At 57.7% G+C, this 13,681-nt stretch overlaps 1 protein-coding gene across 1 annotated transcript in view; it reads left to right on the top strand.

Moving 5' to 3' along the window:
• DNAH1 (dynein axonemal heavy chain 1) overlaps positions 1–13,681 on the top strand; it is a 77,153-nt gene that overhangs the window by 58,120 nt on the left and 5,352 nt on the right. Inside the window, exons 49-66 of the mRNA XM_018038291.1 lie at positions 390–525; positions 1,451–1,659; positions 1,891–2,062; positions 2,833–3,024; positions 3,378–3,488; positions 4,502–4,687; positions 5,107–5,298; positions 8,275–8,442; positions 8,533–8,724; positions 8,918–9,049; positions 9,517–9,642; positions 10,230–10,349; positions 10,474–10,623; positions 10,734–10,894; positions 11,740–11,965; positions 12,101–12,296; positions 12,623–12,774; positions 13,413–13,609. Coding sequence (XP_017893780.1) covers positions 390–525; positions 1,451–1,659; positions 1,891–2,062; positions 2,833–3,024; positions 3,378–3,488; positions 4,502–4,687; positions 5,107–5,298; positions 8,275–8,442; positions 8,533–8,724; positions 8,918–9,049; positions 9,517–9,642; positions 10,230–10,349; positions 10,474–10,623; positions 10,734–10,894; positions 11,740–11,965; positions 12,101–12,296; positions 12,623–12,774; positions 13,413–13,609 — 3,018 coding nt within the window. The remainder of the gene's footprint in view (positions 1–389; positions 526–1,450; positions 1,660–1,890; positions 2,063–2,832; positions 3,025–3,377; positions 3,489–4,501; positions 4,688–5,106; positions 5,299–8,274; positions 8,443–8,532; positions 8,725–8,917; positions 9,050–9,516; positions 9,643–10,229; positions 10,350–10,473; positions 10,624–10,733; positions 10,895–11,739; positions 11,966–12,100; positions 12,297–12,622; positions 12,775–13,412; positions 13,610–13,681) is intronic.

Raw genomic sequence — 13,681 nt, 5'->3', positions numbered from 1 at the left:
GGTGGGCGGTGGGTAGCTTGTGGCAGACTCATGTCCATCCCTGTTCTTTCTCATGTTCCGCACTGGGGCAGACCCACTTGGCCCATGGGCTTCTAGAAGGCCTGGTCTCCAAGCAGAGGCAGCAGCAGGGCCTTGTGATGCTGCGGGGAAGGCAGCGGGTAGCTTCAGGCATCCAGGAGGGGTTCCTGGAGGAGGTGGCCATGGGCCTTCTCTCTGAATCAGAACTTGGCGAATGGAAGGACGGGCATTCCAGGCAGAGGGAGCAGCCTCAGCAAAGGTCTAGAAGCCAGAGAGCAGGTTCAGGGCCGAGGAGTCAGCAAGTCTGCCTAGGATGAGAGCAGATGGCTTAGGTGAAGCTTTAAACTCTCTACCCAAACACTTGTCTCCAGGTCCGAGTACGAGTGCTTCCAGATTGAGCTGTCTAAGAACTACGGCATGACAGAGTGGCGTGATGACGTCAAGAAGGTCTTGCTCAAGGCTGGCTTGCACAACCTGCCCATCACCTTCCTGTTCTCAGATACCCAGGTGCCACCACATGGGCAGTGCGGGGGGTCTGGGATGAGCAGAATACAACCCACCCCAGCATGCCATCCAGAATGGTGGTCAGTCCTTTGAGTCCAGGTCCCTGTTACTGGGGGTGGATCTTGGGAGGAAGGCTGGAAGAGAGGCTGGGGGTCAAACCCAGCCAGTCAGAGTTGGGGGGTGGGGGTGAGCATAGATAATGGCTATCCCCAGAGGTAAAGAAGGCCCCTGGCACCATGGCCAACCACAGGCAGAACCACACTCACTGGTCAATGGCTTCTGACCTCAAAGACCACAGGACTGGTGCCTACAGTGCCGGGCCCATAGCTTCCTTCCTGGGGCTACTCCATCTGGAGCTTCCTAGGTGTGAAGCCTCTTCCAGGGCTGAGAAGAGGAGACGTTGTGGGTCCAGGGCCTCGAGAAAGACAGGGCAGCACTTCACCCTGACCGGCATTTGGGGTTGGGCCGAAAGTGAAGCCCCAGAAGACTCCCAGCCAGCCCTGCTCTTCTCTCTGGGGCTCCCCTTTCATAGTCAGGCGAGAGAGGGTGCCTTCTGGCACTGGCCAGGCCCTGGCCATATGAGATAGGCAAGGACCTGTTTCTGCCTGTGGCCTGGTTTTCTCCGGTGGATTAACTGTGAGATGTGGAGAGGCTCGGCAAGAGAGGAGGAAGACACTGCATGTCCCACCCAGGACCCAGGCCTTTCCATAGCCAAGCACCAATGTTCAGAGTCTCTGCTGCAGGGTGGGTCTGGGTGTGAGTCCTCGACCACGACTCGGGAAGCCCTGTGTAACCCTGGGCTTCTCTGAGCCTAGTGGCACTGTCCCTGGAAGGGGTCTGCTGCTAAGATTCAGGGAGATCAGGGTCGTGAAGCCCAACACCCAGGGCCATCATCAAGGTTCATTTCCTCCACCCCGCTCTCCCCTAGATCAAGAATGAGTCCTTCCTGGAGGACATTAACAATGTCCTGAACTCGGGTGACATTCCCAACCTGTACAACATGGATGAGCAGGACCAGATCGTCAACACCATGCGGCCGTACATCCAGGAGCAGGGCCTGCAGCCCACCAAGGCCAACCTCATGGCCGCCTACACTGGGCGCGTGCGCAGCAACATCCACATGGTGCTGTGCATGAGGTACCGGCGGCCGTCGCAGCCTCACGGGCCGGTGGCTGGGGCGGGGGAGCACCCGGGCCCACCACGCGGGGAAGTGGCCTGGGCCTGCCCGCCACACCACTGGGCCCAGGCTGCTCTGCTCTTGTGTCCTGGCCGACACGCCGCGGGGCTGTCAAATGACCCTGGGTCCTGGGTCCCTGGGGGGCGGGGGGTGTCCGTGTCTCAGGGCCTCATTTGAGCCCCCACCCCCAGCCCCATTGGAGAGGTCTTCCGAGCTCGCCTGAGACAGTTCCCCTCCCTGGTCAACTGCTGCACCATCGACTGGTTTAATGAGTGGCCGGCAGAGGCCCTGGAATCGGTGGCCATCATGTTCCTGAGTGAGATCCCAGAGCTGGATGCCGCCCCCAAAGTAATCGAAGGACTGGTAGGTGTCTCGGTGGGGAGAAAGCCCGTGTGAGGAGGGACTGTGTAGATCTGGGCTCGGGGTCACCAAGGTCTGGGTGAGAGTCCCAGGTGCCCCGCTTATGGGAAGTCTCTAGGCAGCCAGCTTGACCTGTTTAAGCCTCAGTTTCCTCATCTGTGTAATAGGAATATCACAAGGTGGTCACGGTGATGTAGGAAGCTGGACACACAGTTTCACAGTCACCATTATTTTATTCCCAGAAGGTTCCATAGCAGCTTCTCTGAAGAGCCCCCTGGTACAACCCAGAGACCACAGATGGGTGGGAGGGCTAGATATGTCTAGCCCAACCTAAGAAAGTGACGGTCACCTGAGGGCCGAGAGCTCAGATGAGCCCATCGCTGTTCAGCCATGCTGAGGCCTTGGGCCCTCCCTTCCCCATCTACACCCTCCAAGAGGGGCCTCACCTTAGGGCTTTCTGAGCGAGGCAGGTCACAGGGGCTGTGACAAGGGCGCAAGAGAGCCCTTGGGCCAAGAGCCAGGATACCTTTAGGCCCAAATTCAAAGTGAACCCTGCCCTTGACAACTGTGTGAGCTTGAAAAAGCCTCTCGACTTAGCTCTGAGTCATGAGATTTTTGTCTACAGAGTGGGTGACCTTTAGCTGGAGATCACCTCCTGTGAGAGTGAGTGTGAGGGCACCTGACTCCCTCCCCAACCCGGGCTCCAGTGGCTTCGAAGGCACCCTGGTGCCCCATCTCTACCAGGCTGGCATCCTCGATCTCTTTCCCCACAGATTCAAGTCTGTGTGTATATCCACCAGTCGGTGGCCAAGAAGTGTGTTGAGTATCTGGCCGAGCTGGCCCGCCACAACTATGTGACCCCCAAGAGCTACCTGGAGCTGCTCAATATCTTCTCCATCCTTGTCGGGCAGAAGAAACAGGAGCTGAAAACCGCTAAGAACCGCATGAAGAGTGGCCTCGACAAGGTGGGGCCAGGGGTGGGGGCCTCGTGGGCAACCGCTGGCTGCATGTGATTCTGCCCATTCTGTCTCGGCCCTGACTCCACATGACCCCTGTCAGCCGGCAGCCCACAGTGTTTAAATGGGTAGCCTCTTCCCTCACCAAAGGAACCGGGCCAAGGGCAAGAGCAAAGCAGATCACCTCGGAGACTTAGTGGCCTGCTCCCTTCCCCTGAAGCAGCCAGCCACAGCTTCTCGCTTGCCGAATGAATGAGGGCAGCCCTGCAGGGCTCTCTCCCTTGTTCCCCTCTGGGCCTAGCTCTCTGGTCCCTATCACACCTGATTTCCTCTCTGTGCCCCACCCCGCGCCCCACCCTCAGCTGCTGCGCACCGCAGAGGACGTGGCCAAGATGCAGGAGGAGCTGGAGATTATGCGCCCCCTGCTGGAGGAGGCTGCCAGGGACACCACGCTCACCATGGAGCAGATCAAGGTCAGGGATGCTCCTGGGCTCCCTCCCTGATGGCTGAGCACGTCTGAGGAGGCTCGGCATCCCCACGCAGCCACGAGATCCCTAGCGGCCCGGGCTCTTGGTGCCCAGGTCCCTCATTCAGTCATGCAATCCCTCAACAAATGCTTGCTCAGAACCTACTCTATGCCGGGCACCGCCCTGGGCAGGAGATAGGGTGATGAGCATGACAGACAAATCCAAACCCAACAGTCACAGCACAGGTTGTTGTGAGCAGGAAGGACACCACAAGCAGTGGTCCAGAGTCTGCTTGAGTCTCCCTCTGAGGCCCTCTGAGTCTACATGAGGGCCTGTGTTTAAAGGTCAGTCCTCCGATGGTAAAGAATCTGCCCGCCACATGGGAGACCCTGGTTCTGAGGACCCTGGTTCCAAGGAAGATCCCTTGGAGAAGGGAATGGCAAGCCACTCCAGGATTCTTACCTGAAGAATTCCATGGACTCCCAGAGGACCCTGGGAGGCTATAGTCCATGGGGGTCGCTAAGAGTTGAACACAACTGAGTAACTAACACACACACGCACACACACACACCTCACAGTAGCCTCCGCAGATCTGCATATTCATGATGGCAGCTTTCTGGAAGAAACAATCATGTCCGGCTCTGCAAAGGCAGTGGCACTGGAAAGTTTTCCAGGAGATGGAAAGAAAATGGCTTGTGGGAGGGGAGCGTCTTTCTCTGTCTTGTATGGAGGTGCCCTGTGGGTTTAGGGGGTCCTGCCCCTGGGGCAGTTATGCTCAAGCACATAAAGCCCAGAGCCCCATGCCAGGCCCACGATGAGCACTCAGGATCGGAAGGGGATGCCAGCACTCCCAGATCTCCACAGGCTGTCACAGCCAGGAGGGTCCTTGGAGAATGGGGCATCTCAACCCTCATTCCCTTCCATTTGGGGAGACTGAGACACTGAGAGGAGAAAGGGAGGAGGGCACACCGGTCCCTGACACTGGCCACCCGTGGGGCCTCGCTGCCTCTGGTCCCTAGGTGGACACAACCATTGCTGAGGAGACCCGGAATTCAGTGCAAGCAGAGGAGATCAAGGCCAATGAGAAGGCCAGGAAGGCACAAGCTATCGCTGATGATGCCCAGAAGGACCTGGATGAGGCTCTGCCAGCCCTGGACGCAGCCCTGGCCAGCTTGCGCAACCTCAACAAGAATGATGTGACTGAGGTGGGTGGCTTGGCCCCTTCTGGGCATCTTTCCTGATGCCTCCGTGGGTTCTGGCCCATAGGCTCTCCCTCTAACATCTCGTGAGCATCATCTATCGAGAGGAGAGGGCAGAACTAGAGCTTGAACCCAGCTGCCTGCCCTCACCTCCTTGTATCAGCCCTGAGGACCCAGGCAGGCACCTGAGGAAGGCTCTGGGCCCTGAGAAATGACTGTGTAAGGCCTTTTGGCCAGGCCTGGGTACATGGGGGAGCAGTAGTCACCACAGGCTAAGACAGACCTCTGGGGGTTGCCGGGCATACCAGTGGTCCGTAGCCGTAATGACTCAGTTTGTGGGACCCACCCTGTCTGGCAGCTGTCCCTGCCTGGGGGTGCCCACTATGAGGGACCTGCCCCTTCCTGACTCTTGGCCTGGCCCCCAGGTGCGTGCCATGCAGCGGCCACCGCCAGGCGTGAAGCTGGTCATTGAAGCTGTGTGCATCATGAAGGGCATCAAGCCCAAGAAGGTCCCAGGAGAGAAGCCTGGCTCCAAGGTGGATGACTACTGGGAGCCAGGCAAGGGGCTGCTGCAGGACCCCGGCCGCTTCCTGGAGAGCCTCTTCAAGTATGACAAGGTGCGCATGCCTAGCACCTGGCCAGCTGGGCAGAGAGGCGGGGGGGGAGGAACTGTCCCCTCCCCCACAGAGCTGGGGCCTCCATCCCATCTCCCTCTGCCTGCAACACACATAGCCCTGTGGTCACAGAGCCGAGGGGACCAGACCCTGGCCCAGAGGAGCTCTCCAGCTAAGGAGCAGGGAGCAACAGACCCAGTAGCAGATCGATATTGATGAATCAGGACCTGGGAAGGCCCCAGTGCCCACGATACCTTAATCACCCACAGTTACTCCAAGGCTCTGCCACCCGGAGAGTCTCTCTCCTGTCCTTTTCTCCCTACAACCCCCGTGGCCCTGGCCAAGACCTTCCCTGGCTGCTCAACTATCGCCTCTCCCTCGGTCTCAGCACCTGAGATTTAACACCTGTCTGTCTGCATTTCTCTCTCTTCCTGTCTATCTGGGGCTCTCAGTGTCCATGGGCATGTGCTCTCACGGGAATGCTTGTGGTGAGGTCCACCTGGAGCCTACAGCCCTCTTGGAGGTTTCTCTCCAGCCCACATGGGCCACCCACCACCACCATGTGTCAGTGCTGAAGCCCTGGGCACATCCCAAGGAGGGTAGAGACAATGGCCCATCTCAGTGACAGCTGGACTCCATACGGAGCTCCCCATCCATCCAATTAAGCCAAATCAGGAGGCTCACGGCCAGTGCTCAGGCTCCCTTGGTCCCAAGCTCTGACCTCTAGGAGCTCATGAACAGTACAGATTCCTGAGCTCATCCTAAACTACAGACCTGGATTCTCCTAGCACAGGTCAAGAGCCCTGAAGGAGTGAGGTGCTCTGGGAGTGGGGATTATTGCACTTGAACACGTGCCTGGTTGGACCTCAGAACCACTCACTCATCTCCACATGGGCCAGGAAGCAGCCCTTGTCTCTAAATGGGTTTTAAACAGGGCCTGTAAGGAAACATATAAGCATCTGAATGCAGAGTTCCAAAGAATAGCAAGAAGAGATAAGAAAGCCTTCTTCAGCAATCAATGCAAAGAAATAGAGGAAAACAACAGAATGGGAAAGACTAGAGATCTCTTCAGGAAAATTAGAGATACCAAGGGAACATTTCATGCAAAAATGGGCTTGATAAAGGACAGAAATGGTCTGGACCTAACAGAAGCAGAAGATATTAAGAAGAGGTGGCAAGAATACACGGAATAACTGTACAAAAAAGATCTTCACAACCCAGATAATCATGATGATGTGATCACTCATCTAGAGCCAAACATCTTGGAATGTGAAGTCAAGTGGGCCTTAGAAAGCATCACTACAAACAAAGCTAGTGGAGATGATGGAATTCCAGTTGAGCTGTTTCAAATCCTGAAAGATGATGCTGTGAAAGTGCTGCACTCAGTATGCCAGCACATTTGGAAAACTCAGCAGTGGCCACAGGACTGGAAAAGGTCAGTTTTCATTCCAAGCCCAAAGAAAGGCAATGCCAAAGAATGCTCAAACTACCGCACAATTGCACTCATCTCACATGCTAGTAAAGTCATGCTCAAAATTCTCCAAGCCAGGCTTCAGCAATACGTGAACCGTGAACTTCCTGATGTTCAAGCTGGTTTTAGAAAAGGCAGAGGAACCAGAGATCAAATTGCCAACATCTGCTGGATCATGGAAAAAGCAAGAGAGTTCCAGAAAAACATCTATTTCTGCTTTATTGACTATGCCAAAGCCTTTGACTGTGTGGATCACAATAAACTGTGGAAAATTCTGAGAGAGATGGGAATACCAGACCACCTAACCTGCCTCTTGAGAAATCTGTATGCAGGTCAGGATGCAACAGTTTGAACTGGACATGGAACAACAGACTGGTTCCAAATAGGAAAAGGAGTACATCAAGGCTGTATATTGTCACCCTGCTTATTTAACTTATATGCAGAGTACGTCATGAGAAACGCTGGGCTGGAATAAGCACAAGCTGGAATCAAGATTGCTGGGAGAAATATCAATCACCTCAGATATGCAGATGACACCACCCTTATGGCAGAAAGTGAAGAGGAGCTAAAAAGCCTCTTGATGAAAGTAAAAGAGGAGAGTGAAAAAGTTGGCTTAAAGCTCAACATTCAGAAAACGAAGATATGGCATCTGGTCCCATCACTTCATGGGAAATAGATGGGGAAACAGTGTCAGACTTTATTCTTTTGGGCACCAGAATCACTGCAGATGGTGACTGCAGCCATGAAATTAAAAGACGCTTACTCCTTGGAAGGAAAGTTATGACCAACCTAGATAGTATATTCAAAAGCAGAGACATTACTTTGCCGACTAAGGTCCGTCTAGTGAAGGCTATGGTTTTTCCTGTGGTCATGTATGGATGTGAGAGTTGGACTGTGAAGAAGGCTGAGCGCCGAAGAATTGATGCGTTTGAACTGTGGTGTTGGAGAAGACTCTTGAGAGTCCCTTGGACTGCAAGGAGATCCAACCAGTCCGTTCTGAAGGAGATCAGCCCTGGGATTTCTTTGGAAGGAATGATGCTAAAGCTGAAACTCCAGTACTTTGGCCACCTCATGCGAAGAGTTGACTCATTGGAAAAGACTCTGATGCTGGGAGGGATTGGGGGCAGGAGGAGAAGGGGATGACAGAGGATGAGATGGCTGGATGGCATCACTGACTCGATGGACGTGAGTCTGAGTGAACTCCGGGAGATGGTGATGGACGGGGAGGCCTGCTGTGCTGCGATTCATGGGGTCGCAAAGAGTCGGACACGACTGAGCGACTCAACTGAACTGAACTGTGTGTTATCAGATCTTGAGGAAGGAAAAATCTGATTGTATTCTTTGAAATCCTGGGACACAGAAGTTCCTCTTCTAGCCAGCCTTTCTGGGTCGTGTTTATTCCCTAGCCTGCCCGGGCATAGAGGCAAGAGTAGGGTGTCCCCCCACCCGCCAGAGTCCTCTCTGTCCTCCCTGGGAAGCGGCCCCAAGCCCGTGGTTTCCATCCCCAGGACAACATTGGGGAGGCGGTGATCAAAGCCATCCAGCCGTACATCGACAATGAGGAGTTCCAGCCGGCCGCCATTGCCAAGGTGTCCAAGGCCTGCACCTCCATCTGCCAGTGGGTGCGCGCCATGCACAAGTACCACTTTGTGGCCAAGGCTGTGGAGCCCAAGCGGGTGAGCGCTGGGTAGGCCTGGGGCTAGGGGTGGGGGCCTGGGCTCCCCCGGGGGCACCGGGAAAGCTGGCCCTGTTTCCTCTGCTCGCAGCAAGCCTTGCGGGAGGCCCAGGATGACCTGGAGGTGACACAGAGGATCCTCGAGGAGGCAAAGCAGCGCCTGCACGAGGTGGAGGACGGCATTGCCACGATGCAGGCCAAGTACAGAGAGTGCATCGCCAAGAAGGAGGAGCTGGAGCTGAAGTGTGAGCAGTGTGAGCAGCGGCTGGGCCGTGCTGACAAGGTGCGCACCTCTCTGGGGAGGGCCCGCGGGCACAGCCTGCCCCCATGGGCTGGGGGGGCCTCAGCAGTAGAGGGGGTGGTCCTGGGGTGGCTGTCCCTTCCCTCTCCCTGGCTACCTTGGTCAGGGGGACTGCACCAGGCAGGGACATCCAGGGCCAGCCTCCCAGAGCCCACCCCACGGGCTGTCTCTGCAGCTCATCAACGGGCTGTCAGACGAGCGGGTGCGCTGGCAGGAGACAGTGGAGAACCTGGAGCACATGCTTGACAGCATCTTCGGGGACGTGCTGGTGGCCGCCGGCTTTGTGGCCTACCTGGGCCCCTTCACGGTGAGGACCTCCCCAGCCCTGCCGTGAGGCCTCACTTCCATAAGCGGTGGCCTGAGGGTGGCTCTTCTCTCACACACTTTTTCAACAAACATTTTTTTAGACGTCCTGTCTGAGCCAGGTGCTGTTCTGGGCATTGGGGAAATGACAGCTCCCAAAACAGAAATCCTGCGTTTGGGGCTGGCATTTCTAGCCAGAAGGCTGAGCTCGTGCTTCTGGGCTTGCTGTGCACCTCTCCCTCAGTCCTCACAGCTGCCCCGACGGGTGGGCACTGTTGTCATTCCCCCCGGTTTCCCTGGGAAGGGGCTGAGAGGTGGGGAGGCCGAGGATGTTCCCCACAGTGGGGCTAGGGCTCAGGCCTCTGGCTCTGCACGGACCCCTCTGCGCAGCTGCGAGTGCTGGGGGCAGGGGAAGTGGGAGGGCATCGCGGCTGTCTCGGCAGGGTGGCTCAGAGTCTGGTGTCTCTCCAGGGCCAGTACCGCACAGTGCTATATGACAGCTGGGTCAAGCAGCTCGTAGCGCACCATGTCCCACACACCACCGAGCCCACGCTGATTGGGACGCTGGGGAATCCTGTGAAGATCCGCTCCTGGCAGGTGCCCACCCTGGGGGGCTGGAGCAGCTGGTCTGGGTCTGCAGTGTGCTCTGGGCTGGGCCAGGAGGCCCCCGCCTGCCTCCCACCCTCTCTCCTGGGTCTGCTTAGAGATGCCTTCCCTGAAGCTGCCTGGGGCCGGTCAGAGGCTGGTGGGCAGGAGAGGAGAAAGCTGAGTGGCACAGGTGCTGGCTGACTGTGCTTGTGAGAGTTGGGCGGGGTAAGAGAGCAATGTCCAGGGCGCGGGGTTAAGAGAGCGTGTCTGAGCTATAGACCCCGGAGGACAGGTAGAGTTGACCCAGGGAGAGAGTACCAAGAGGCAGTAGGCACAGGCCGAGCGTGGACACGGGCTGGGAGCGCCAAAGGGCTCCAATGGCTTGTGAAGATGGTCTGACTCAGCTAGGACTCAACAGGCAAAGAAACGAGAGGCCCAGCGAAGGAGGGTGTCGGGAGTCAGCCCATAGCTGGGAGGCAGGTCCTGAGGGCTGAGACCTTGTGCGCTGCCCTCCGCCCTCAAGAGGATGCAGTAAGGGGAAGGGGACACAGCCTGCTTGTGTGAGCCTCCCCCAGACCCAGCCTGGTCCCCCACAGATCGCTGGCCTCCCCAACGACACCCTGTCAGTGGAGAATGGGGTCATCAACCAGTTCTCTCAGCGCTGGACCCACTTCATTGACCCTCAGGGCCAGGCCAACAAATGGATCAAGAACATGGTGAGCCTACCCCGCCACCACCCCATCCAGCAGGTCTTAGTAGCTGCATGGGCAGTAGCTGAGCCTCAGGCCAGCTCTCAGCCCACACGGACCCTTCCCCGCTCCCCCCACTCCGTGCCCCCAGGAGAAGGACAATGGGCTGGATGTGTTCAAGCTGAGCGACCGCGACTTCCTGCGCAGCATGGAGAATGCCATCCGCTTTGGCAAGCCCTGCCTCCTGGAGAATGTGGGCGAGGAGCTGGATCCCGCCCTGGAGCCTGTGCTGCTGAAGCAGGTGGGCCTGCGGGTGTGGGGGTGGCCCAGACACAGGCGAGGGTGGCCCCCTCCCCCTGCCTCACTGGCAGGGCCCCAGGCCACAGCGCTTACCTGTCCCACCCGCTGCAGACCTATAAGCAGCAGGGGAACACGGTGCTGAAGCTGGGGGACACGGTGATCCCCTACCACGAGGACTTCAAGATGTACATTACCACCAAGCTGCCCAACCCCCACTACACACCCGAGATCTCCACCAAACTCACCCTCATCAACTTCACCCTGTCACCCAGGTAAGCCTCTGGCCCCCAGCCCCTCGAGCATCAGCTCTGCCTGGGCCTGCCTGGCTGCCCCTCTCCCACCCCTAGACTGAGACTCAGGGATTTTCCCCCTGGGAGACCCCACCAGCTTCCTTGCCAGTTGTCTGCATTTCAGGTTATTCCAGCCCTTCCTCCAATGCCCCTTACTTCCACTGTTCCCACCTAAGAACCAATGCTTCCCCCATTCCCCCAGTTCATCCTGATCCCGGTCTGGAGCCCCTCTCCCAGCCTCCCTGGGCAGCGCTAGCCCACCTCATCCGGATGCCCTTTCCCTACAGCCCTTGCTGGGCCCTTGTGTGCTCACCCCAGCGCTGCCCTGGAGCCCCGAGGGGGCCATACTCTGACTCCCTGCACCCAAGCCCTGTTTCTTGCCCTTGCTGCCCTACGCCCAGGCGCTGCAGCTTTTGCCAGCCACTCACACAGAGTGCTAAGGCTTCCCTGACAGTGGCCACTGTGAACCTCTCCACGGATCAGGGGGTGAAAACTCCCTTAAGGCCTGGTCCTGCCTATCACCCATAGCCTCCTCCTGCTGAGAGGGAGTTTCTCAGAGACCCCAGCAGCTCCCACATTCAACTGCCTGGCCCCTCCTGGGACTCCAGGCTCCCACCTGAGGTCTCACTGAGAACTGATCACTTTGGATCCAGGCTCTGCCTTAGCCCTGCAGCTGGAAGCTGAGGTCAGACCTCCCAGGCTGACACCAGCAGAGATGCTGTGCTCTTTGGAGCCCCAGGAGCATAGGTAGGCAGGCGAGCAGGCTTGAGGCTGGCCATCCAGGGCTCACCAGGTGCTACAGACATAATGTCTCTTGCCCCTGGCAGCGGCCTAGAGGATCAGCTGCTGGGCCAGGTCGTGGCTGAGGAGCGGCCCGACCTGGAGGAAGCCAAGAACCAGCTAATTGTCAGTAACGCCAAGATGCGCCAGGAGCTGAAGGACATTGAAGACCAGATCCTGTACCGCCTCAGCTCCTCCGAGGGCAACCCCGTGGATGACATGGAGCTCATCAAGGTGCTGGAGGCTTCCAAGATGAAGGCTGCCGAGATCCAGGTCCACAACTACCCGCCCGCCCCTGCCCGCCTCTCCCCGCCTGCCCCAGGCCTGCCCACATCACCACCCTCTTCTGCCTGCTGCTCTTTGCCAGCCTACCTGGGCCTGACAAGCAGCCCCCTACTGCACCCCCAGGCCAAGGTCAGGATTGCAGAACAGACGGAGAAGGACATTGACCTCACGCGCATGGAGTACATTCCTGTGGCCGTCCGCACCCAGATCCTCTTCTTCTGCGTGTCCGACCTGGCCAGCGTGGACCCCATGTACCAGTACTCCCTCGAGTGGTTTCTCAACATCTTCCTCTCGGGCATCGCCAACTCAGAGAGGGCAGGTAACCCTGGCACAGATGCACATGTTGACCCAAACAACCAGGCTTCACCCTGGCACAGAGATGACACCCCTGGATGCATTTCCATAGCAGGCACACACATGTAGATGCACACCCAGGTTCACTGGCACACACCCTCTTCAGACTTACCCTACATACGAACACATACCCCACTCCTAGCCTCCTCGGAGCAAATGCCCCAAGGAGGTGTGCCCAGACTGCTCCTTTGGCTGCTGGGGAGACTGGCGGGGCTGGGCTGTGCCCCAGGGATCTTTCTTCTCTGCCCCTCAACCCGGTCCCCACACTGCCATCACCCCTCTGCCCTGCAGACAACCTGAAGAAGCGCATTGCCAACATCAACCACTACCTGACCTACAACCTCTACAGCAATGTCTGCCGCAGCCTCTTCGAGAAGCACAAGCTGATGTTCGCCTTCCTGCTGTGTGCCCGCATCATGATGAACCAGGGCAAGATCAACCAGGTGCGTGGCAGAGAGGCAGCTGCGGCCCGGTCAAGGACAGATGGCCTGAAGGGTTGTCCCGTGGCCGAGCTGAGAGAACAGGATAGAAGGACAGGGCATATCAGGCAGGAGGGTACAGCAAGGGCAGGTGGGCAGAGGCCTCTGGAAACAGTTATTTGCATGAAACAGCCAGGAGGCCCCGGGTTAACTGTGACCCAACAGGTCCTGGAACTCTCAGCACCTTGAGAGTACTAGTGAGCAGAGACCGTCCTGAGCCTCCCAGCTCACGGTCTCATGAGTGCTAGGGACTTCGTGATGTGTTGGGAAGCATTGAGAGTGACCTCCTCCACTGCTTGAGCCCTCGCTGTGTGCCAGGTGCTGGGCTCACAACAGCCCTCCGACCTACCCTTGTGAAACCCCTGGGAAGCAGAGTTCTGATTCTTCCTACTTTCCAAGTGAGGAAACAGAGGCTCAGAGAGCTCAAATCTTTTGCCTCATATCACACAGCCAGGGGAAAGGGAAAGAGGAAACACTAACCCAGACCTGTCGGACTACCACCCCGAGTTTTCTGGCTGAGGATGGCAGAGGATGCTCTGCTGGGTGGGGCACCGGACCCATGGCTCAGGGCCCGGGCGCTTGCCGCCTCTGTCTCTTACCAGAACGAGTGGCGCTACCTCCTGTCCGGAGGCTCTGTCTCGGTCACGAGTGAGAACCCTGCCCCGGACTGGCTGACAGAGCGGGCCTGGAGAGACATCCAGGCGCTCTCCAACCTGCCAGCCTTCTCCTCCTTTGCCCATGATTTTGTGAAGCACCTGCCGGAATTCCGGGCCATCTTTGACAGCCATGAGCCCCACCGGTGAGCTGGGGCCTGGGGCACAGCAGGGCGGGTGCATCCAAGGAGTGAGACCCAGGTACAGGCTTGCCCTGG

Source organism: Capra hircus, chromosome 22, assembly GCF_001704415.2.
Source record: "Capra hircus breed San Clemente chromosome 22, ASM170441v1, whole genome shotgun sequence".
Lineage (NCBI taxonomy): Eukaryota > Metazoa > Chordata > Mammalia > Artiodactyla > Bovidae > Capra > Capra hircus.
Note: the sequence above shows the minus strand (reverse complement) of the source record. Positions and strands in the feature narration are given on the sequence as shown.